General features: G+C 46.8%; 1 protein-coding gene across 2 annotated transcripts in view; it reads right to left on the bottom strand.

Annotated features, from left to right (window-relative positions):
* Nucleotides 1-26,494, bottom strand: part of TOGARAM1 (TOG array regulator of axonemal microtubules 1) — a 1,414,449-nt gene that overhangs the window by 705,900 nt on the left and 682,055 nt on the right. For both annotated transcript variants that reach the window (XM_069637491.1, XM_069637490.1), the window contains one exon: nucleotides 26,180-26,333. In XM_069637491.1, the coding sequence (XP_069493592.1) occupies nucleotides 26,180-26,333 (154 nt within the window). The remainder of the gene's footprint in view (nucleotides 1-26,179; nucleotides 26,334-26,494) is intronic.

Here is a 26,494-nt window from a genome sequence, read left to right as displayed (position 1 = left end):
TTCTGCATGAAGAAGTGAGCTGAGGAATGTGTGAAGGCATGTTGCTCAAAGTAGTCCCATTGTTCATGTACTGCTGCAGGAAGCAGGGTAGAGAAATGTAACTTTTGGCATTCGTTTTGCTGCCCTGCATCTCTGTGCAAAGGTGGCAGGCAAAATACCTGTTCTCTGGAAGTTTCAAGGAGGTTTTACTATTCAAAGGGAGTGTCTGAATGACATGTGACATCAGCGTCTGGGGCAGTCAATTCTTACACTTTTTGTAGGAAAACATACATCAAGGAGCAGATCACAGTGAGAAGACCTTAAAAGGGTAGTACAGAGAAAAGCAGGCTGGCTGTCTCTTGGAGGAGTTTGCTGCATTTTGCTGGCTGTGGGCAAGCTGGTTTGCGGAGCTAATCCTGCCGATAAGGGATAAGGGGGGAAAAGCAGATCAGAAAGATTTTCTTGCGAGGGCACTGTCCAGGCAGCCTGTGGTGGGAGTGATTCTCAACAGCCGAGCTGAGGGAGAATCCCAGCCTTACTGAGTCTGAGCGCACACTGAACCAAGCATTCTCTAGGTGAGAACAAAGTTAAAGGCGGTGCGTGGTATGATTGCTTTGTGAGTGCATTTGTTGAGCTGCAGGCTGGAGAAGCTTGTTCTACATTTACAAACGTGATTTATTTTGTTGATGCGTTTTCTTCACTATCCAAGTAGAAAGCTTCAAATATAATTGAAGGCATAGAGCTGCCAAGACAACTGATACACTTAAAGGTTAGAAATAGCAATGTTCTGTCCAACTATTGCCAAAAGGCTAATTGAAGTTCATTGTAAAAAAAAAAGGCTCTTTATCACAGGCAAAACATTACTATGAAATGTGATCGCAGTTAAGCTTTCGCATGAAGAATAGAATGTTATCGCTGAAAAGGGTGAAACAAGAGATTGGGATGTGCATTTTCATTTTTGAATTACAGGGAATATCATGTTAAAAAAACGCATTGCATTGCACATGTTTTGTATTTCTCATAATTCCTAGTTACTTATAAAATATATAAAAGGAATCGTTTCAGTTTGGTTTATTTATTGTGTACCCTGGTTACTCATGGTAGTATATAGACAGGTATAAAGTGAAGGAGTTATTTTTATTAGCACATTTGGCAAAACGCAAGGTACGGCAAATCATAAATAGTTGGTTCCCCATATTACAGTCTGAAGGTGATCTGATAAGTCTATGCAGAGTTTTTACCACCAATAGGTTACCACCAAAGTGGAAAATTGGGCCCTTGGAAATAGAAGCTGGGTTTTCGGATTTATTTAGTTACTTAAAAAAAGTTAGAAACTTTTGCTTTTGCCACATGGTCATCTGAAAATCTGTTAACCTGGCGAACAGGATTAGCACTTAAGTGGAAAAATAAGTCCCCAAAAGATTATTGAAGAGGGAAGTATTTTACAAACGTGTTTTATTAGATTATTTCAAGCAAAAGAACGCAAACAAGAGATGGACTGTATTATTCGGTTGTGTTCTAAATTGTGGTTTTCGTTACATAAGCTTAAAAATCTGCAGGAGAAAGAGTCTGAGATCATTGCCAAGTTACAGTGTAGTTTAGATGCAGAGCGGGAAGGGTTGATACAGATGGAAGCAGGTTGGAAACAGAACTGGACACGCAGTTTCAGGCCAAATAGAACGATGTCAGTGCACAGTTGATTCAGAATGACACAGTTTGCAGAGAGTGATGAAGAATTAACACTTGAAAACCGTGTTAGGCAGTGTACGAAAACAGATGTGGCAATTTCATAGATTCAGAAACTTAGAAAGGACGGTAGTTAGAAACCTAAAGAATTGCAAGCAATGGAAAGTGAAATGTTTAAGCTGTTGGAGGAAAACGAAGGAAAGCCAAAACTGTTGATCATTACCCAACACAAATTAATGAGTTGCAAGGGTTAATTACTAAACTGAAGAATGGGAATTCTGTTCTTTGTCATGAAGCACAGCAGGTCCATGCTCGGTGCAGAGCAATGAAACACATTTCTGTTTTGAATCCCAGGAAAAAGCAAGTGTGCACCACGTTTAACCACAGCTCTAGTCAGGGAAACCTGCCAGAATCTGTCAACTCAACAAGGCCTGGCTATGGTCCAGTGTTCGAGGCTGAACCACCCACAACTGCTCATCCACATGTTCAGCCACAAGAGAACAGGGGGGATGACAAATCCCACAATGCAGCATTGTTTGCATTCAAGATAATGAAGTCTATCAGGGCCTTGATCAAACCATTCAAAAAAAGGGGGAGATGAATGTATCGAAGATCATCTCAAGGTTGTAGCTGCTTTTTTTAAAATGCTTCAAATACCTAGGGCCAAAATGGCTGCTATTTTCATCTTACATTAGACTCTGCCTCTGCAGTGTTATTCGAGGTTTAAATGAGGCTTAAATGAGCAACAAAACTTGCCTTGGGAGGATTTTGAGAAAGAGATTAGACATCAATTCTCACCCTATCATTCTATTTAACAGGCCAAAAAGGACGTTTATAGCATGACAGCCCAGCCAAATGATTTGCCTCGCCAATTTTTTCTAAATCTAAAAAGGGCTTTCTCACGCTTTGTTGTGACCTTTAACCCTCATTCAGTAGAATTCAAGATTGCTTATTTCTATGGCTTCAGCGAGATATTGTGTCTCAGCTAATCCATGCATTTCACAGGGAAAAACCACTAGAATGGATTGTTGAACAGGCAACTAAAATCTATGAGGTAATATCTAATGAGAAAGAAGAGACAGCTAAGAGTAGAGAATCTAAGCCAAAGCTAAAGAATCGACACGGGTAGTTCTAGAGGTAAAGTCTATAAAGATGCCACTAGAAACAGCCCAGCCTCGGGCAAAGAATGACACGCCACACAACCAAAGGTGACTGGCTACATAGAGAACACAACCCCAAACCCCTGTATTCCAATCTATAGATCTCAGTGACAGAAGCTCATACATTAGTCCTGTGTATCTTGGTAAAGCTCCCAAGGTGGGATTTCAATATGATATGCCAGGACTAAACACCCAGAATAAGATGTACAATGGTCCATACCCGACATTGGGGGCCCAGTCTAGATTTGACCCCAACACAATGGTGCATGGCCATCAGGAAAGGCCAAGGTAAGCGGATAGGTTCATTGAAAATGGAAATCAACACAGGGAGCAACCACACCAAAACAAAAGACAAAATGTGAAGTATTAATTGTAGTCAGTCCTCACCACAGGTTGACCACAGTCAAAGGATAGTGTCCCCCACAATCCCCACCTCCTGTGTCATCGGAATTCAAGGTAAACACAAACCAAAATCAATCTCCTGAAAGGTACCAGAACAGGCCTAATCAAAGTGATTTCAACCATTAACGACCAAGAGTACAGAGGGATGAGCTTAGGGACATGGACAGGTTCCAATGCTTAGAGGCCCAGTTAAAATGTTGTACGACCGGGGGCGTGGCTAGGCAGCATGACATGCGGTCATGCATGCTGTGAGCTCTGCTACAGGGCGCCCTGAATGGCGTAATATTGGTGCTTAATAGCACAATCTCCTGATGATCCAGAGGTAGCCAGGTGGCTCATGAAGTAAGGAGTCCAGTGGGCGAAAATCTGAGGCAAAACGGAGCTATGAAACAAGGGAAACCTGCGGCGTCCACTCTGACATCCTTGCACTAAAGATGGCGGAGCGCGCTAACAAAGATACGGGATGACCACCTGCATCGGACAAGCTGAGTGCCTGCTGAGGTGGTATGCTCTGTGGTCGGGTCTCGGTGCTCACAGAAGCCTGTTGCCCTGAGATCACCACTGTGCCGCACCGTCTGGATATATGGGAACCTCGAGATGGAGCGCTGCGAGATGGAGACGCCTGTGCAAAGCAGTGATGACAAGGTCTGCGGACTGCTGGCAGGCCGGCCTTGAAGCTGAGGACCGGAGGCGCTCTCGCTACAGTGGGCGGAAGGTTGGTCCCCGACTCTTGCTGGAGGAATGAATGACAATGCCTAGCTGATGCGTGTAAGCTGGAATGTGCTGGCCCGCTGAGGGGGAGACGCGCAGGTACAAGCGGCACTGGCGGATCACTGGTCACTGTGCTGCTGTTGGAACACGCTCCGTGAGAGGCAGAGGGAACCCCACTGGTGCAGCGAGGATCATTGAGGTGGGGGCGGGCGCGAGGTCCACCGAGTGGGTGAACCCAGAGCCCCGGTGGACCTGGTGCGCCCGGCGCATGCCTCTCACAATTGGAGCCACCGCGGTTGTGGCCGTTTCACCCCTCTGGAGCCGGTGGGGGATGGCGCCGGTGGGGTGATCAGCGGAGGGCAGCCCTGAATATCAGAGCAGCGGGCTCACAGCGCAGGATCTGGAAAAACATGCTATGGGGAGAAACTGTCCTGGAGGGCTGAGTGCGAGAGGAAACAAGAGACAGAGTTAACAGCCTCATTTTATTACTCTGAACGCACACTGTGTCTGAGGCAAGGCAGATGCTGTGAGGTCCTCAGCCTTAGATATATCTGCATCCTCCTTGTGAAAGTTTATCTACGCAAAGGCCCCTGAGGAGGAGCTGTAACAGCCAGAAGCATAAGACCCAAGGATTGACCACTCTCATTGTCCTGGGCCGTTTGGAACAGGTGACATTAAACCATAAGCTGGGTAAGCAGGAGCAATAGCCACAGAGGGCGACAGACCACGCCAAGACCGACCCGCTCCTCTTGAGGCGACACGGGTCATAGGAGGACCCCCTATTTGATCCGCCCAATCCTTACAATTGCATACTAATTGCTCCTGCTTTGCCCCCAAATAGCACGAGGGCACGACGCTGGCGCTTGAAGCAACCAGCATTTGAGCGGTCGGCAATGCCTAAAGCAGCAGGGAGGTGGGAATCACACGGAATCAAGGCCTTCCTAAAACCTCAGCCGGCAACTACCTTTCGGACGCAAACACTGACAGCGGACATCCAGTCCCCGCGACAGCAAAGCTACCAGACATGGCATTCTCCAAAAACGACTTGAAGAGATGCTAAAATCCCTCAATCAGGATATCACCCAAGAAATTAAATCAGAGATCAAAACCTCTAAGGACTTTTTGGCCCGATCACTTGCTGAACTAACTGCTTATTTTGGAGGTCTTGAGACCCGGGTCAATGAACTAGAAAATATAACGTGAACAAACACACAATAGCGAGGTACTTACAGAAAGGGTGAGGATTATCCAGGAGCACCTGGAAGACATCTGAGCAAAGCAGGCAGGCCTTGAAAATAGGTAGAGGAGGAATAATGTACGTCTTCGTGGTGTCCCTCGGCAAGTCTTGGGTCAGGAACTGGTTGACTATGTAAGCGCTCTGTTTAAGTTCATACTGGGTCTCCCAACCTCAGAGGCACTAATCCTAGACAGGACCCATCGTGTATACACTTCGGTCCAGCAGAGGAGGAAACTACTCCCGGACGTCCTTACCCGGGTGCATTTCTTCCGCCAGAAAGAGGAAACCATGGCAGCGGCCATGAAGTCCGAATCAATAGTTACGTGGAACAACACTAAAACTGTTCCAGGATCTCTCCCACACCCTTGCGAGTCGCAGGCGCCTACAGAGGGTGACATCCTGGCTGCAAGCCAAAAAGATTCACCATCGCTGGGGATTCCCATGCAAACTGATTTTTTACCTCCATAATCAGCACTACACAATCTCTTCAGAGGATGACGCGAAGGACTTAATGGCAGAAATGAACATCAAGGCCACCTCGGAGTCAGACGCCTGAGAGTTGGCAAATCCAGACTTACACACCACGCCAAAAGATAAACAGAGAAAACCCAGGGGCTTGCGACGACTGGGACGACCCCAGCACCAGGAAATGACACGGACCTGCAGCAAACGCTGAACGACCCCCACCACTCACCAGAAAATGTTATCCACGGAACCAGCTGAGAGCCCGATGACACCTTGCTGACTGTGACAATCCCAAAGTTGAATCGGGGGAGCCCCATATGGTTCCTTGAGAGCCGACAACGCTGTGATCCACCACAACTTGAATAATATAATGGGAGACGCACATCTGCACCGCCTCTGCGCTTAGAATCAGGAAACAAGGAAGCATTGCCAGCCTGGCGGGGTCTAAAGCCCTGAGACTTTCGTAGGATGCGTGGCCAAGGGGGCATACCGCTGACCCTCTAAGCAGCTCAAGCGTTACTAGGGGGAAGCGTCCAATTGAGTGAAATCTGCAGTAGGCGTCAAGCAACATGGACTCTCCTGCAGTTGAGTGAGTCCAAACAGTGGCCCTATAGGGACTAAGATACCGCAGCGTTCCCCCAGCCGGCCCTGCCGGGGCTGGGGGCCATGAGGACTGCCGAGGAGATAGCATCCTTCCCTTGCCCCGATCCTTCCTCAAGCTTAATGCTGCACGGACCATCGCTGACCTGCTGAAGGGCTACGGCACTACCCACAGATGAACGAGATGTGGAGGCAGAATGTGACCATCGGTGCACTACGTTATGTCGAGTGCCAGACACAAATTGGATCTCATGGAGATCAAGAATCTAGTAGGATTGCAATACCGGGGCGCCCATTACTATTGATGGTTTGTCAATGTTCGTTAGGAAAACGAGACTTCGAAGAGCCTCACTTGCATTGGTTTACACCTTTTTTTATTGTTTTTGTTCTTCTTATTTTGTTTCTTGGACACACTACCACTAGGCCTCTCTCGTGGCCCCATACACCCCCTGTCAATCATAAGCTGTGGAGCATCTTTTGGTCCCTGGACGGGACCCTCGTCTGGCCCACCTCGCCAGCCAATCAGACCATTTTATGTCACTACACATATGCAATACGTAGATTTGGGGAGGCCGGGAGGAGATCTGGGGGAGCCCCGTACCGGGGAGGGATAATGTCACTCAGCGCATCACAAAAGCTTAAGCGACCTCAGAATGGCGACCCAGACATTACATTTATCACACTCAACGTCCAAGGCTTGAATTCCCCCCTAAAACACAACGCATTGTTCCACAGATTAGTGACGCTTGACTCTGCTCTCTTGTTTCTCCAGGAAACTCACCTTCAACCCACTGACGAGTTTCGCCTCAACAATAAACTCTATCCCACAAAATGTTTTACCTCTAGCGGCTTGAAGAAACGTGGGGTCGCCATTCTAGTGCGCAAGGGCATTCCCCTAAAAGCATTGAAGGTGGTGCGGGACAGGGAGGGAAGGTTTCTTTTAGTAGTGTCAATGCTGTGGGGACGCAAAGTTACTTTGGTCTCACTGTATGCCCCAAATGCTAAGTAGGATTTATTTTTTGCTCTGCTATCTAAATCCCTGACGGAACATGCAGAAGGTGAAATAATTTTAGGCAGGGATTTTAACGCTGTGATCACCCCCTTAGCTGATAAGACACTACCCCCAACGGCCAATAACAGGAATTATTTTTTAGCCCTTAGCACATTACTGCGAAAGCATTCACTTATTGAGGTATGGCGGTTCCTACATCAGGAAGAATGGGATTATACTTACTTGTCAGCAGTCCACAAGGGGTTCTCTAGATTAAACATGCTCCTTCTTTCTGATACGCTAATCCCCCTGGTGATAGATACCAAAATACTCCCAGAAGCTCTCTCAGATCATGCCCCAGTGAAACTAACACTGGCCCCACCAGCCACCCAAGCAACCCCACCCCAAAAGCCGCCCTGGCGACTAAATGATCTTTTATTAGAAGATCTCTCAATCTGAACTCACATAACGGAAACCATAAATCTCTACTTTAGGGAGAATGATACTGGCAATGTGGGATACCGGCAAGACAGTAATTAGCGGGCATCTGATTGGGCAAGCAGCACAGAGGGGGAGAGCAAGAAGGGTGTTACAGAGTCAACTGGAGGGAGAAACTCACAGGCTTGAAGCAATACATAAAGAGAAGGTATTGCGGCGTTCCCCGAGATCTATGAATAGCGAGGAAAGCGTTGGAGGAACACCACACGGCGAGGGCAGCTCACCATATGATGCTTACAAGGCAATATTTTTATACTAATGGGAATAAAGATAATAAATTATTTGCAGCTAAATTGAAAACGCAATCAAAACGAAATAGAATAGACACCTTGCGAGATGGTACAGGCAGATATATTTCCTCAGAGGAAGGCAAACTCCACATTATTGAGAACTTTTTTAGAGAACAGGTAGCCCCTCATGCCGGGGACTTACAAACCACTAAAGAATTCATATTAAATGCACAACTTCTGAAAGTCCCACAAACCCTACGTGGCCCGCTAGAGGAACCAATGACAGCTCTGGAAGTTGAAAGCATGATCAAATCCCTTCCCCTTGGTAAAGCCCCGGGCCCAGACGGGTTTACAAACAAGTTTTAAAAAATCTTTAGTGCAGACCTTATACCCCACCTCACGAAGCTCTTTAACTTCTTATGGAAAGCAGGATCCGTCACACAGATGATGGCAAAGTCTGCCACGACCCTGATTTTGAAACCGGGAAAGGATCCAACAGAATGCACGTCCCATCGGCCTATAGCTTTACTTAATACGGAAGCAAAGCTATACAGCAAAATTATAGCTCGCCGCCTGGGGGAGGTTTTGCCGCTAATAATAGATAGGGACCAGACCGGGTTTATTCAAGGCCGATCTGCACACGATAATATTCGCCGGGCAATATACCTGGTAGACCTGGCCCCTAATAGACCTATTAGCCCTGCCCCCTACAATCCCGGGCACTCTCTCGCTACTGTTCCTAGACGCCCAGAGGGCTTTTGACAGTATGCCATGGGAATACCTGGACCTCGTTCTTAAGGGCTTTGACCCGAAGTTCTCCAGACTGATCCTGTCAAACTTCCAGATCCCATCAACTCGTGTGCGAGTCAATTCTCAGTGGTCTACTCAGATAGCTTTAGGTAGGGGAACTAGGCAGGGTTGCCCTCTATCCCCCTTGGTCTTCGCAACGGCGATGGAACCCGTAGCCCAGCAGATCCGCCTCACCTGAAAATCCAGGGTTTCGAAAGTTAGAGGGCAATGTCACAAAATCACGCTATCCGCGGATGATGTGCTTTGCTTCTTGAGAGAGGCTGTTACGCTCACCTGGTCTCTGCGGAGGTGTTGGGGCACGGTTGCAGCCCTCCCTGAACTTGAATCACCCTCTTCAGGCCTCTCCCTCAGTAGAAAAGCTGTGAGCGGTGGTACGTGGTGATACTGCTCCTGCATGGAGATAAGAGTGTGGCAGTGTGCAAATCTGTGATTGTTGTACCTCTCGAACCCTTCACCCCAAAGTACGGTTTCTGTGAGCATACACCGGCCCATAAAACTTGCCTGTGAATTATGGAAAATAAGCTCTCCGTCCTGCTACTTCTGGCAGGGGTGTGTTGAATGGGATTTTATTCCTTCACTGATCCCTGATAAGGATTAGTCCAGTCCAGCTGCGACTATGCTTCTCCTTATGATTGGTAAGTCTTTCTTGAGCTCTTGTGATGTTGTTCGTTCTGTTTAATGTCTTTATATGTTGCTCCTATTTATGCCTGCAATAATGTCTGTCTTCTGTTTTCTTCCCTTAAATGGAAATGCGGCCTCATTGCAGCTGTGAGACGCGAGACGCGGCCGGGTGGAAGATGGATGCTACCGCAATGTTCGACAGCAGGTAAGTGATGGTTTAAGGAAAAGCGTGAAGTATGGCGAAGCGAAACCTTAAACTGACTGTTTTTTCAATGTCTAACCTTATCTTCTGTTTTTCCTTGCAGTCGCTGCTGTCGACGATGGAGCGTGTCGTGCTGCGGTGGCAAGATGAAGATTTCGGCATTACGGAAAGTGTAAAGATGAATACTTGGTTCACCGAAGAGATGTACAGGTAAGAACAGCTTCCCCAGTTGTTAAGTCTGCTGGCAGGAAGCAGGATGTCCAGGAAGCAGGATCTTCAAAGGTAGGTCTGACCTCAGGCGACAGTGAGCGTTACGCTGCTTGTAAGTGCAGAATAACGCAAAGCGTCTGTCTTGAGGATTGGTGCAGCTTATATAGCTGAGATCATGGGCACGCCCTTTAGGGCCAGTTTACCAGCCACACCCTGCCACTCCTAGAGAGTGAGCACGTGCAAAGGCAATCCATTAGCAGCCACACCTAAGAATACACTTGGGGCTGCTTAATGGATGGAATGTTCAAGGTTAATGCATCCTGCTTAATGGGTGGAATGTTCAAGGTTAATGCATCTGAAGTGCTATGTCCATAATAAAAGCTTTTTGGTGTTAAATGGATGTTCTGGTTTACTTTTGTTCATGAGGCTGGCGCCAAAGGTGCCAGGACAGTGTCCACCCAGGTCTCCTGCATGCCTGTGCCCCTGACTTCATGACCATGACAGAGGCTCTCCGCTCCCTTCCTGCCTTTATGGACTTACTGGCCAAATTCGCAACGATCTCCGGATTACGCTAAATACGGCAAAGTCAATGGGTATGGGCCTGTTGGAACCCCCTGCCTCTTTAGCTACTCTACAGAGCACATATCCCTTTCAATGGAAGACCACGCACATCACTTACCTGGGTGTGCGCTTGATTCCAACATACGCTGGACCTTGCAAAGGTGGGCTTCACAAGAGATATCATGGCTCGGGCGCTTCAGTGCAATTAAAATGTCCCTACTCCTGAGACTCTTATACACATTTCATGCCCTTCCGATACTGATCCCAGAATTGGACCTTCTCGAGTTACAAAAGGAAATAGGTTGTTCCATATGGCTAGGGAAAAAACAAGACTTCCACGTATGCTCCTCACGAGGGGGAAAGCGCAAGGAGTCTTGGTGCTCCCTTCAATCCCGAGGTATTACCGAGCAGCACAAGTAGCGGTAATGCCGAGCTGGACCAACCCAATAGAATCACCCAAATGGCATGACATTGAGCAGGCAGAAATTCATGTCTTTCTGAATTATCTGCCGTTCCTCCCAAGAGAAGTGCGTAATCACCAAGGCTCACTCCTGCCCACCACAACAACACTCCGATGTTGGGATAAAGCCTGTGCGCAAAGAGGCTTTGCAATCGGGCCTTGGCCCACTCTCTCCTATTACACAGAACCCAGCCTTCACTCCAGGTCTTCAAGCCTATTCTTAACGTCTCTGGTCAAGCGGGAAACCATTAAGATTACAAGATCTGTGTGATAACAATTTGCCCCTAACTTTAGAACAGTGCAAAGAAAAATGTAACCTCCCAGAAACTGAGAGATTCAAACACATACAGAGGCGCCACTGGATAACTAGCTTCGAGTTATCGTCTCTTGGAGAATGTCCCGATGGATGAGAAACTCCCCTACATGTTAGCGTTGGAAAGGAAATTGGGGGTAACGATTTCCCAGGCAAAAATATGGGGTAGAGCTCACAGGACCTCCCAATGCAATGTAAGAGAGGGAGCCCTTAAACTCTGCTTCCGCTGGTGCTTATTCCCCACATAAATTACACGCAATGAACCCAGATTATTCGGACATGTGCTGGCATGGATGAGGAGAGAGGTGACCTGGGTCACCTGTGGTGACACTGCCCCATCATACAATCTTTCTGGCTAGAGATAAGATCCAGGATCAGTGGGATCTGTGGCTCCTGACTTCCTATGGACCCACAAATTCTGTTGCTAGGCGATGCTCCTGAAGAGGGATCCTACCCGATGTTGGGCACTAGAGCCGAACTGATTCCTCAGCTACTCATGGCCGCTCGACTCACTTGTGCTCGCTTCTGGAAAGAGGTGGAGCGACCTCATATAGCGTACTGGTGGGTAAAAGTCTGGGAACTTCTGGGAATGGAAAAGCTTACAGCCACAATCGAAGGGAAGCTGCCCACATGTTCTCGCATATGGGGGCCATTCCTGGAATATGTAGCCGAAAAGGAACACTTGTTTTTTCAGCCAACAGTTGTGAAATATCTTCTGAATCCGTGACAATGGTTTTGGTGTATATGACCTAGACAGTGTGTATTTAAAGTGGTATGGTGAATCTTTTCATAGCTGGGTTTTTTTTCTCTTCTTTCTCTTTCTTTCCCTCTGCTCCTTTTCTCTTTCTCCCATATTCCAGACTTACGCTAGTTACTCCTAACCTGTGTACATGAGCGTGACAATAGTTTCATGAGCAACAGGTATACTGTTACTTAGTTAAAATGAAGTTTCGCTGCGATGACACTTGCTAGTTGTTACTGCTTCATTTTATTGTTTTACGTAATGTGATGTATTTCAAGTTGATCAAAATTTCAATAAAAATAACTTGTTAAAAAATTAAAATGTTGTCTGAGCAAATAGGGAAATTGTGTGCAGCGCAAAAACAACTGCCAAATGAAAGTTCAGAATGTCACAGGAGTGTGCTTGCGTGCTTTGACAATTGACTAGTCTTTTTGCCACAATGGGAATACAGATGACCATGAATTACCTTTGAATGAAAACACGGAGTTGCTTAGTTAAAACCAAGAAAACAAATGAATGAAAGGGAGACAGCGAACAGTAACACACACAAAAAGGGAGTGTGGTTTAACTTAAATTTGAACCAAACCGTTCAGGTGTGTGAACATGAGGAACAGGAAAAAAGAAATTAACTTGAAAAACCTAAAGAGCAGCATGATAGATGGCAATTTAAAAAGAATGTGCAATATGAAAATGATGAAACGCACACTGTCAAACAGTTGATGGTTTGTGACCAAGTGGATCATTGCAGGGTTAATGGTACACTGAATACCTCAGCAATGGGAAATGAAGAGAAATGAGCAAGTGAGCTATCCTTATTTTATAATGAAAATGCTAGTCATGCCTCCACAGAAATGAAAATCTCCCAACAGGCAAGTACAGGTCAGTCAACTGAAGAATATTTTGAGACAGATTTTTCAGGAGGCGAAAATTACAGGTATTTGATATTTTATTTGTATTGCGCTTGTACACAAGTGTTTCAGAGCGCGACGAGGCAACGGAGGGGAACAAGGGAGAAACAAAACAACGATCTTACTAGGCCCAGTGACATTGAGAATGCGCAAGTACATGTAGATAAGTGTCACACACCAGAAACAGACATTCTGCCGCATGACACTTGTGAAATATAGATTAGCTAGATTCCAGAATAGAGGTAAGTGAAAAGGGCCGAGGCAATGAGGAAAAAGCAGTGGAGAAAAGGGGGATGAACACTGGTGGTGCTGAGACGGGGGGCCAGTTAGTGACTGTGCCACAAACGGGTTCTGAGCCCAACAAGTTATTCAAAGAGATACAAAGAGAGATGGGCAAAAAGGGGGTTAAAGTACGATTTTATACACCCCTTTCCCTAGCAAGAGGTCAGGCAGGCCTAAGTAAAGTAAGTCCTGAAACCAGTAACAATTCACATTTCCTATGTATATTTGAAGAATGTGACTCTGCAGATGCCTCTTTGCTTCTTCTCTCTTCTCCTTCTGTCCTCGGTTACTGCTTCGAGAGGTTTGACATTTCTGCGCGATCGTCGTGGAGCACTGAAGGGCTGTTACTTTTCTGATTCCTCTAGCTTGATGAGTGTTTCAAGCAGAGTTTGGAAAAGAAAGAAAAAACATGCCAAGCATTCCGATTTAGAGGCATAGTGCGATGCAATTCAGTGCTGCTTAAAAACAGAATGTCACTTGTGGGGGGGGGGGCAGGATTTGAGAATCTCTCCACTGTCAACACCCATCTGAGGTAGATCTGGGTTTGCTTTCCTCCCAACCTATACAAAGAGGGGATCCCCCACCCTCTTGACAAGGTCAGGTTACCGACTTATCACAACTCCTAGCCCAAAGTCCCAGCATGGATTGTGGCTGCAAAATCAAAGTGACTTAAACTGGGAATGCTAGCATATATTATAGGCAAAACTTCATGAAGTGATTTTCAGTGACAATACTGGCATATGTTGTGGGTGCAGCTGCATGACAGTGACTTACAATGGCAACCTTAGCATATGTTGTTGACATAGGCTAGAACACAACAACCTGGCTGGAGGAGAAGAACCGATCAGGTGAGCAATGCCGGACAGGGGGGAGGGTGAGGGCACTAGAAGTAAGGGACTACGATTAAAAACTGTTGTAAGTCAGCTGAACTGATCTCTGTGCCCGCTGTGGCATTGTAATAGGTGTTAAGTCGGGCGGAGGGACTGCAAGGCCACACAAACTGAGCTCATGAGCCCGTCCCATGAAACGATTAGTGCGGGCCTGTTGCTGGCACAACACTCGCGTCCAATGGCCTGGATGGGTCCAGAAGGCATGGGGGCATCCGAGCGTTGCAAAACCATGGCAGCAGCTGGGAGCAGTTATTCGTTCTTACTTGTTGAATCGTTTATTATGGTTGTTGTACTGTAAGTTATGAAGTCTCCGGTAGTAAAGAGGGTGCTGCGGCAATGGTCGCGTAAAATGACGAAACGTGAGGTATGGCTGGATGTCCGCGAGGAAGGAGGTCCTTGGGTTATGGCCGCCTGGAGGGAACAGCAGAAACAGGCGGGGGGGGGACCCCGGGAACTGTCATTAAATGACAATAGCCATCGAAATTAAGGTGTTGACGTGGAACGTAAGGGGAATAGGCACATACCTCAGCAGAAACCGGGTCAAATCCTATCTAAACAGGAAAAAAGTTTCCATAGCCCTATTGCAAGAAACCCACTTGGCAGAAGAGTATATATCTAAACTGAAAGAGTGCTGGGGAGGGCAGGGGTACGGTGCAGCGTACTCTAAGTATGCAAGAGGTGTGTTCACGTGGATAAGCCCCCTGATACCCTTCAAATTGATGAAAGCGGAGGAAGATGTGGGAGGCAGATACTAGATACTGTGCGGTTATATCAAACAGACTGAAATATGCATAATTAACTCCTACTTTCCCAACCACAACATCCCAACGCACCTGGACACATTGAGAGCCAACATAACACAACATAGGGGTAGCTTTTTTATTTGTGGGGGGGGGGGGCTTCAATTGTGTGAGAGATCTAGATCTGGACAGGTCTGCCCCGCCATTAAACCAAAAAAGTAGAGGCCTCTATGGCACTGAACGCAGCATTAGACCAATTGGACCCGGTGGATGTCTGGCGAGAGTTGTATCCGGCAGAAAGGAGATCGTCTTATTTCTCCTCGCCACACGGCATATACACCAGGATTGACTATATATTTATAAGTAGTGGTCAGCTGACCCAGATAGAGGCAGCACAATACCTGGGAAGATCGATCTCAGACTATTTCCCCTGATGATGGAATGGAAGATTGCAGACCCTAGACCCCCTATTCCACTATGGCTAATGCCCACAGAAGCGCCAACCGATCAGGCTTTTAGGGAAGATCTCTGGGACAGCCTGGAGAGATACATAGAGGAGAATGTGGGTAGCCTGGAGCATTGGAGCATGATATGGGAGGCACTAAAGGTAGTGGTACGAGGAGAGATTATAGCCAAAGCGGGGGGCTTCAGGAAAACCTTGCGAACGGACCTCGAACAATGGGAGGAGGAAATCAGACTGATAGAGGCTGTTGGCCAAGGGACGAAAGAGGAGGAAGAAACACTGAGTCAAACAAGAAGTAAATGCAAAGAAGCATGGGGGAGGCTTGCCAAGTTTGATTATATAACAAGATCTAGGAGAGCTCAGGGAAGGGGATAAGCCAAGTCGGCTACTGGCATGGCTCTGCAAGAGGGAATATCACTGACATCTAACAACTGCACTCAAGGACGGGGAGGGTGCGATTCAACAGACACAGCAAACAATCAATGACACTTTTAAGTCGTTCTATACCCACCTATATGCAAACAACACTCCAGTACCCCAAAAAGATATTCAAAACACACTAGAAGAGATCAGACTACCCAAACTGAACCCATCACAACGTGAAGCACTAGATGCAGAAATCACAGCTGAAGACATCAGTAATGCAATTAAGTCCCTGGCCACCAGTAAAACCCCAAGAAGCGATGGGCTGCCCCCTGAATTCTATAAAACATATGAATCATCCTTCGCACCGCTGCTCCATGGGGTCTACAAGGATGCATACGAACTAGGGACACTACCAGGGATCATGAGGGAAACACTAGTGGTACCAATACCCAAACCTAGGAAGCCTACTGATGAGTGTGATTCGTACTGCCCACTCGCGATGCTTAACTATGACGTTAAGATATTGACCACTACTAGGAAATGGAGGACTTCCTGTTCATCCTCTGATAAACTGGCCTGTCGCCTGCTACAAAGGCAATACCGACTCTGTCCTCACCAAGAAGAGCGTCCACATTCAAGCTCGTGTCTCTGCGGCATCTAACAACTCGGCCGAACTCTTTAAAATCTGCAATGAGCTGGCCAACCTTGCTGCAGTCTCTACCCCGCCTGTTGCCTCCGAGGCTCTTTGCAATGCCCTTGCCTCTCACTTCATCTAAAAAACCCAGGACATCCTGTCCACCCTCTTCACCCACACCCCTCCTCTCCTCTCCCCTCCCCATCTGTGCTTGCTGACCCTCATTTAGCCATCCCTCCACCATCCAGCTCGTCCTTTCCTCTTTTCTCCCATGACAAGGTCGCTAGAAAAGTTCGATCTATGAAAGCCTCGTCAAAACAGGTTCATCCCTGTTCCTCTAAAACCATCAAGGACCACATTGACACCCTCGCTCCGGTCCCTTGCTGATTTTTGCAACCACTCCGTTGCCTCTGGATCCTTCCCCTCCCCTATGAAGCACTCCTTTGTGCATCCTCTTCTCAAGAAACCCACAGCTGTTCCTTCTTGTCCAGCTAACTATTGCCCAATTTCCATTACTCTCTTTCTCCCTTTCTTGGCAAACTCCTGGAAAAGTTGGCCATCTCTCACTTTAACCTTCATTCTAATTCTGTTGGCTGTCTCCATGACCACCAGTCTGGCTTCAGAGCTGCCAGAAGCACGGAAACTGCTCTCCTGAACATCCGTGAAGATCTGCTTTCTAACCTTGACTCTAACATTCCCTCTGTCCTCATCCTCCTCGATCTCTCTTCTGCCTTCGACACGGTCAACCATACCATCCTCCTCAACCGTCTCTGTGAAAACCTGGGTATCACTGATCAGGCTCTGGCCTGGCGGACCTCTTTCCTCTCAGATCAACCCTCCCAGGTCCAACTTGGGTCCTTCCTTTCATCCATCCATCTTCCTCTCTACATGTGGTGTTCCGCAGGGGTCTAACCTCTCGCCCTGGCTTTTCAACCAATACCTGGCAACTCTCGCCCACTGCATTGCCACTTTCTGCTCAAATTTCCAGTGCTACGCTGATGACACTCAACTCATTTTCAGGCTGCCCTCTGCCACCTCCTCTCCATCTCTCATCTCTGATTGCCTAACTGCCATTCAAGATTGGTGAATGATCTTTGAATTTCAGCAAGACGGAGATCCTCCTCATCGGCACACTTTCACCATCCTTTCCCCTCACTCTCTGGCCGGCCTCCCTTGGCCCTCCTACCCCCACCTGCGAGTCTAAGAACCTCAGGGTCATCTTTTACTCCACCCTTTCCTTCTCCACCCAGATTTCTGACTGCACCTCCTCAGAGGTACTCTACCTTTCCTCTCCTTCCCCCAGAAGCTCATGGTATCCCAAGATCTGGTTCTCTCTAGCTTGGACTATTCTAACAGCCTCTTTCTAAATCTACCTGCCTCTACTCTCTGCCCTCTACAGCTAATCCAGAACAGGACTGTGAGATTTGTCCTTGGCCTCAAGCCCTGGGATCGTATCTCTCCAGCTCTGAAATCTCTCCATTGGCTCCCAGTGGATGCAAGTATTAAACTCAAAACCCTCTGCATTGTCCACAAGGTTTTCTGGGGCCTGGGTCCAAAATACCTTCAGCTATCCCTCCGCAATTACCTCCCCTCTCGAGCTCCTTGCTCCTCTACCTCCAACTCCCTCAGGGTCAGTCGTTTTTCAAAGAAACGAGCTGGAGGTAGATATCGGTCTTCGGCTGGGGCCTCCCTTTGGAACAGCCTCCCTGCCACTCTAAAACCTGAAGAGAACCATCTCCGGTTCCAGAAGCACCCCAAGACCTTCCTCTTGTCTTCTGCCTTCGCTCCCCTGCTGATCTGTTCTCTCTTGGCACCGTGCACCTGGCCACCCTCTGTCCTCCGGGCCCAGGTACCTGCTCACCCTGCCACCATCCCGCACTGCCTCCGGGCCGCTGTCACAATGCCTGACCCCAGACATCTGAAGCAGACCAGTCAACCCAAAATCCTGGCACCCATGGGGACCTATAAGGCCCCAGAAGATTGCCTAAGGGCTTCATGGACTCAGTCCTGGCGCCATTGGCACCAGGCTCATATGGCCTTTTTCAGGCAAGTCAAATTACCAAGTGGTAAAGCCAGGTACAGCCCACCATACCATGAGGCTGCTTGAAGGGACTACTTTATTCAAGGGACTATTTCATTGGGTGTGGTACTGGGACTACTTTACCTGGGAACTACTTTTGGGAGGCTATTTAAACCACGCCTGGAGGACAGAACACGCTTCGTGTTATTCTGCACTCCTGCAGCGTAACGCTCACTGTGCCTGCAGCTCCGGTCCAGTCTTCAGCCACGCCTGATCTGTCTACTCGATCTGAATCCATAAAGGAAGAGCAGAGAACAGGTTATAGCAAGAATCTTACCTGGATTCACCCCCGCAAGCATTCAGGAGTTTGTACCTGCAAGTGAAAAAACACCAGCGACTGCGCTATTCAAGGAAACATTTCAAGAACAATTGGCATAGCGCAGCAAATTACTCACTGATGCTCCGTTCATCCAGGCGATCCAGCAAGGCACTCTAGAGTAATCAACGCCCGGAACAGCCGCATCTGTGAAAGACAAAAAGACAATCGGTGAGTTACTTCTCGCTATAAGACATTCAATCCGGCGCCGCAAGATACTTAGCCGAAGATATATTTGTTTGCGGTCTTGCTTATCACTCTCACACGAGCTTAGTTTCTGAAAGTGCCGCACCTGCAGATAAGAAAGAGAGAAACATTTGAAAAGAGTGAATGAACAATACCGCATTTTAAGACATTATTCTTTCTTCGTAATACTGAAACTTACCTTGGCATTTACATTGCTCTCTCGGAAAAAGAGACACTTGTCTGCAGCAATTCTGCAAAAAGGGAAAAACCCACTATGAAGACAATAGTGCAAAAGTGAACTAAAGACGATTCGAATTTAAAAGCAAGACATAAGACTTACCTCAGAGTCCTTATTGTCAGGAACTCAGCCACGGGATCAGTGAAGCTAACTGAGTACCCAAATTTCAACGCACTCCTGCATGCAGACGCAGGATGGAGAGCTCATCCTTCTTAACAATCAGGTGAGACGCAGTAAGGAGAACATAAGGAGGGTACAGAAGCAGTAGTTAGATCTTCTCCTATTGGTTAGCTAATTTACCATTGTCCTATTCTAGGAAACTCCTCCTTCGTGCCAGACAGACAAAACTCAGAGGGCAGGTGCAGTCGCTCGTCACTTCACTACGAGTCACGCTGGTGGAGACCGTTGCCGTCCAGTTTCGTTCAGCGCCCCTGTGGAATCCAGGTGAGCTTAACAGCCACCCCTTGCACTGGGGTCTGTATCTGTACCCATACAGCCCCCCCATTTTTCTTCCTGCACTTCAGACCTACCCTGTCTGCTGCCTTCAACCTACCACTTGCAAATTGCTGGCTGCACCAAAACTGTTTGTTGCCTTTATTATTTGTTTATTGTTATTTATCTGTTTCTCCTCTGCTTTGCACTTTTCACTTCTCCCCCCTTCCATGCACTTTTCCCCTCCCCCTCTCCAATGCACTTGCGTGTTCTCAATGTCACTGGGCCTAATAAGATCGCTGTTTTGTTCTCCCGTTCCCCTCCCTTGCGTTGTCGCGTTCTGAAACACTTGTGTACGAGCGCGATAGAAATAAAATATCATATCATATCTATATTGGTTAAGCGGCTCTCTAGGATAGTGGGCGGGTTGGTGCACAGTGACCAGAACAGCTTTGTACCGGGCCGCAACACAACAGCAAACCTCCGTAGACTTCAACATATTATGGCCCAAGCGGAGACCGATGAAAGACCTCTTGGTTTTTATGATTGGATGCAATTAAATCATTCGACTATTTACTGGGAGCGGCTATTGGCGGTCCTGAGGGAGTTCGGGGAGTGGTTCATCAGATGGGTGACAGTCTTATACACCAAACCAACAGCCAGGGTGAAGTCGGGGAGAGTGGTGCCTTCAGCCTGGGATATACGTAGAAGCATTATGCAAGGATGCCCACTATCTCCTATGCTGTATATACTGGGTCTTGAAACAATTGCTATCTATTTCAGGAAGAAATTCTTCGATGCAGGGATACGGGTCGGTGGAATAAAATCACATCTCGCTATATGCGGACAATGTCCTATTGTATGTAAGGGACCCGCACCTGAATGTGCCAGTTATGTTGGAAGTGCTAGAAAACTATGAAACGGTCTCTCGGATACACTCTAGTAAGCAGAAGTCCTGCTTGTTCGCATTGGCAGGTTTGAAAGGCAAGAACAATGAGGACTTGACGGAAGTGGGAATCCAATGGCAACTGAGTCATTTAGGTACTTAGGGGTCAATATACGACACACACCGGAATCAATGCATGAAGATAACAATGGGGCGGCGGTCAAAGGGCTGTGCACATCCATAAAATGCTGGTCGAAATTACCGCTATCGATGATGGACAGGGAATCAATTGTCAAAATGATTATTCTTCAGAGATTTCTACATCACTTCCAAAACGTATGTTACTATATTAAGGCCTCATTTTTTTTCGCTTACTAGGGACACTGATCTGAGAATTCCTCTGGAGCACTGGAAGGCATAAGCTGTCCCTGACCACACTAACCCTACCCCATAGGGAAGGGGGCATACAACTTTCAGATTTAGAAAAATATTATCTAGCGGCACAACTTAGCTTTGTTGCTCGATGGCTATCAGACACCACATCGGAAACCGGACTGCTACGGCACCTGGTGGCCCCGGTACAACTGAAAGAACTAATTTGGATCCCTTCGGGCTGTCTAGAGACCACCCCCATGATAGTGATTTTGGGGAGGCGGGTTTGGAGCAGAACTAGAACACTCCCACACATAAAACACTCCTACTCGCCAGAGATTTTAATGGCGGCTGATTTGTGCAAAGTTAGTACTGACCAATCTAATTTAAGGCAGTGGGGGGTGGGGGGGTACATGTGGGGAGACCTAACTAAATATTTTCTTGTATAGCGCAACTCTCACCCAAAGGTCTCTGGGCGCTCAACCTGTATGAGGAAGAGGTTTTTAGAGACTTTGACTCCTTGCAATCCAAAGAAGGGCTGCCCGAAGGACAGTTTCTGTGGTACCAAAGGGCTAGGCGGGTGGCTAGAGGGAAATGGGAAGAATGGCCGGAGGAACCAGTAGCGAACCCACTGGTGACGTTACTATATAACCTGGACGATGGCTGGAAACCGGTGTCCAGAATATACAACCAGCTGGTCGACAAACCTAACCCCCGGGGTGCTGCGCTCAAGACGAGATGAGGAGGATTTGGGGACAGATATTACCGAAAAAGAGTGGGCGAGAGTACTAGCATTTCCTAAAGAAGTGTCTAGGGATGCCAGATTCCGACTAATACAACTGAAAGTACTATATTGCACCTACATGACATCAAATAGGATGGCCAAATTCAATAAGCAAACCCAGCCTCAATGCACATGGTGTGGCGCAGATGGGGCTGGATTGATGCACATGTTTTGGGAATGCCCAAAAACGCAGTGCTTCTGGGCCAAGGTGGAGCAGGCCTGCAGAAGGATTGGTATAACACGATACGACAGGTCCCCTAAGGAATGCCTCTTGGGAACTTATCTCAGGATAGCTAAGATAAAACACATAGTGAAGTTTATGGATATGGCATGCATACTAACCAAGAGAACCATAGCAATGGCATGGAAACAAGTACAGCCCACTATATGCAGCATGGTACAGGGAATTGGACAGCTGGACAGAAGTGGAGACCAAAACGTGGGGGGGAGGGAGTTTGCAGATCGGACGAAGGGGGGAGTCGGACGTTTGAGGCATGGAAAATACTGGTATGGGAAATGTTTCACCCCTCGGCTGACAAACCCCCTTGAACAAACAAACCCCACCAAAAAAAAAAAAAAAAAAGCAAATAGGATTTTCATGACATGCCCTGAGATTGGACGCCTAACAAACTCCTGATCAGTCACAGCTGACCCCTCCCCCCCTCACACGGAATTCATTTAATGTGACATACTATGGACGGAGACAGTTACTGCCAAATGCCAGATAGACGAACTCAAAGACAAAAACAAGGCTGCCATCCTTCTACTCCTTGACCTCTCCGCTGCCTTTGACCTGGTCGACCATAAAATCCTGTGCAACCATTTGTCTCTGGCAGCACACTTCTCCCACTCTGCAGTCACATGGATCCAATATTTCCTGGACAACAGAACAATGCGGGTCTTCTCCCCCCTAGCAGCGGCTGACCCCATCCCCATCACCTGCGGTGTCCCACAAGGATCCTGTGTCTCACCTACCCTTTACAATATTTTCACCAAGCCCTTATTCGACAAGCTGGACAATCTGGGTGTCACCTATACTAACTACGCAGATGACACCCAGATACTCCTCACCTTATCAGGCAACTACAACAAGGACGCCAAATGGATCAATGAAGTCTTTTCCATCATTCAGGCATGGATGGCCACACATGGCCTATGCCTGAATGATGACAAGACTGAATTGCTTCTTGTCGGCTCACCGAACACTATCAGTAAACTCTGTCCCGGCTACACTAGCTTCACTATTGACGGTAACACCATACCCATTGCCAAGAGCGTAAAAACCCTCGGTTTCTACCTAGACACGAACATCAACCTAGCTAAACAAATCAACATGACCGCCTCAGCCACTGCCTACACCGGTAAACTAATCAGGGCCTGCAGACCACTGATCTCCCCTAGCAACTGTCTCATCCTAGCCAGAGCACTCATTCAATCTAAACTGGATTACTGTAATAGCCTCTATGTAGGTGCCAACAAAACAGTAATCAATAAATTGCAAGTTTTACAAAATAACGCACTCCGTGCCGCCCTCAATATTCCTAGAAGGGAACACATCTCCGCCACCAGAACTGCCTGCAAATGGTTGTCCATCCAACAGAAAATTGACTTGAAAACCATATTCCTTACTTACAAAGCCCTCAATCATCTTGCCCCACCCTACCTCTCGAACAAATTTACACTAAGACAGAACACTAGAACCACCAGATCGTCCAACTCATTACAACTAACAGTTCCCAAATACTCCCTCAAAAGAGCTGGAGGATCCAGCTTCCCAACTTTGGCATCACAACTCTGGAATTCCATCCCACTGGATATTAAATCTACACCTACTTTCCAACCCTTCAGAACTAAGGTCATTTCCTGGTTAACCAACAAATAACTGTCCTACCACATATGTATGCACTCCGAATGTCCAATTTTATGTATATTGTTTGAATACTATTATCTATGCCCTATCAATACTGTACTATTGTCTTTTACCTGTAACCTGATGTTCAAAGCGCATATATACCCCCGGGTCAAGAGCGCTATATAAATAAATAAACAAACAAACAAACTGTTGGTTTTTGTTTGGTTTGTCTTTTTTTTATTTCGGTTGAACTTGAATTATGTGGCACATGATAATGATGATGTAATTTACTGCAGTCATGTTTTAAGAAACGCCAATAAAAACATTTTAAAATAAAATAGCAAGAGACAGCCTGAACTAAAATTAGATTGCTGCAAGTCTTTCTTCCCCACAAAAAGATGGAGCTATGCCACGTTTCCCAATTCTCACGGCACTAAGATAAAACAGTGCACAGGCGAATCAGCCCGTTAAAGATACAGGGGGGCTGGCCGGCACTGTGCACAATTGATCTGTCCTAAACCTGGCAAAATTATACGTTGCCTAACAGCTGAATACACAGGACAAAAAGACAAAATACAGAATATCCTCTTGTGGAAAATCACACAAGGACAACCTGATTCCTCTGAGAAGCCCCGCCAATTAACAGTATCTGCTCTTATCATAAGAGCATTGAAAAGTGTCATAGTAATTGGCCAACGATCAGATTGCCCATCTTCAAAATTGAGATGCATGATATCCACATTAATGAGCATAGCCAAACTTCTATTTGCAGCACTCTAGTTTCCAAGTGTTCCTTCATCAGGGTAACAAAGTTCTTTTTATACTGATTTATCATTTCATGGCCCATAGGACTAATAGAGGAAACCAGTTTTAAGGCATTTAATTGCTTCAAACAAAAATTGATGCAGTTAAGCCGTGGAATTGTTTGCCAACCTAAGCCTGACATAATAACCCCAAAAATGTACTGGGCCTCATTATACGTTTGCCAGTCCGGTAACAACGGTACCAGTAAACTTGCCGGTCCCGTTGTTACCGGACCCGCAAACTACAAGTTTTGCTCACGGTTGCCTTCCTGCCCGCCAGGTCTGACATGGTGGGTATACCGGCACCCGCGAGCAGAGCATGTTGGATGCACCAGCACCATTCTGAATGGTGCCGGTGCATCCAACCTCACAATTCCCATTGAGCCCTATGGGGCTCAAATGGGAATGGGGAGCATTTTTTTCCGGCGCCCGTGAATAGGCAATTACCAGGTCCGGCGGGGCTGTAATGACCAGGTAATTGCCCATTCGCTGGTGCCGGAAAGAAATGCAAGTTTGGCAGCAGCCTGCCGGTTTTACAGGCAAGGCTACCGACCAAACTTGTAATGAGGCCCACTGTGCCGGTACCACCCCAGATTTTGACCATATTCTTAACCAAAGTAATGGTGGGGCCAGGAATCAGTCATCCTCTAAAAAGTCAAGACCCGATTCAACATGAACAGCAAAAGAGGGCGACGAGGTAGGAATGCTCACAAGCCCTTTAAGACATTTTTGCGCTAGAATTTACAGCACGGCAACCTTCTCTATGCCCATAAAAAGGCACTGTTGCTGGTAGATCCCTTAGTTTTAACCGAATAGACCTTCAATACAATTTTCAAAGGCTGTCCCTGGCACACAGCTCTAAAAAGGGAAACGGCATCCAGCGATTGACTCATTCTGATCTCTTGTTTCCTTAGGTGTGTCATCCCAGAGACAACCAGAGAAACCGATATGCCCAAGTAGTCAAATTCATACAGCCGGGGTATAATTGCACCATTACTCAGCATCAGATCCATTTTAATATTTTTCTTCCCTGGTCCACAAGCCATAACCACTGATTTCAAGGTATTGATTTTAGGTCCAGGTTATTCATAAAATGTGTAGAAAATGGAGATGAGGCGCGCAATCTGGTTCCCAGTCCTATTTACCTGCTACAGCAACAGTTAGTCTTCTCCAAACGTTTTCTTGACTATCAATCATCAGGGAGGCCGTTTTCCTTTTCAGGTGTGTCTGGTTAATTCTCATTAAAGTCTCTAAGCATTCTGGTACATGTAGTCGCACAATTTTTTCAATGCAGGTGACTAGGATACAACTCTCCTCCAAAGCACAAATCTTACTCTTGATAGGGGGAGGGTGAAAACCATGTTTATGGCTCTCCATAGTAAGGCATGATGACCCTGGTGCGAGAGTGCGCGCCTTGTCACTAATTCTTAACCATTATATTAATAAAATCTGTATACCGCGAAATCAATTTCTGGAGTGCCTTAGGTGCCCGCGCAATCAGGACGAGAGAACCAGGATACCTCAGACGAAAAAAACCTGTAAACCAAGTAGTTTGATCAATCTGGGATCTAGAAAGGAGGACAAAAAATCCTCCAAAGCACCTTTCTGTTGTTCAGACTGGATGACTGAATAGATGTACCTCCTACGTCAACACCATTCAATAACTTTAGTAGAGAACAAGTGCTAGCTTTGTGACTGCATGCCTAATCCATAATATATTTATCTCCTTCAGGCCTGAACATCGAAACAATAAAATAGGAAAATATGCATCTTTCAGATTTCTGCAATCGACTGACTGGCTTTAGACAATATAATCAGCTCTGTGAAGATTTCTCATTTGGCATCCTTGACAATCGCCAATTAAAAACTAGCTTTACATTTCTCTATTTCAGCACCACCTAGTCATTTTGAATCCCTTCTCTATACAGAGGAAATAATCTTGTAGCACATTCAAGGCAGTGGTAAAGGGATCCACGCAATCCAGTATTGTGTGCAAATGTGTGGATTAATGATTCAAAAAAATGGTTCCTGAAAAAAAGGACAATTTGATGAGTGCAAAAGTTACTTACCAGTCGTCTTCCCCAAGCAGTCTCAGGGCCTCCGAGAGAGCGAATTCTGGCTTGGGAAAGGGTCGCATTTCTGCTGCAGGGATAATCTCTGGAGTAAAAGGGCTGGATGGCATCCGCTCATTGGACGGTAATCTGGTTGATGGCGATATCTCACCTATTTGCACAAACATTTTACCAGTGACTTTCAACAAAGAATAAAAAACATTCTACCCGTAGTTACTCAGATCACAAACTCACAGGATTAATAAAAAAGCGTCACCCCCTTAACATAACACAGAGACCATTCTGAATAGTTAAACACAGGACGGATAATGC

Source organism: Ambystoma mexicanum, chromosome 14 (genome assembly GCF_040938575.1).
Source record: "Ambystoma mexicanum isolate Mex_15411 chromosome 14, UKY_AmexF1_1, whole genome shotgun sequence".
NCBI lineage: Eukaryota > Metazoa > Chordata > Amphibia > Caudata > Ambystomatidae > Ambystoma > Ambystoma mexicanum.
This window is presented reverse-complemented; position numbering and strand designations above follow the sequence as displayed.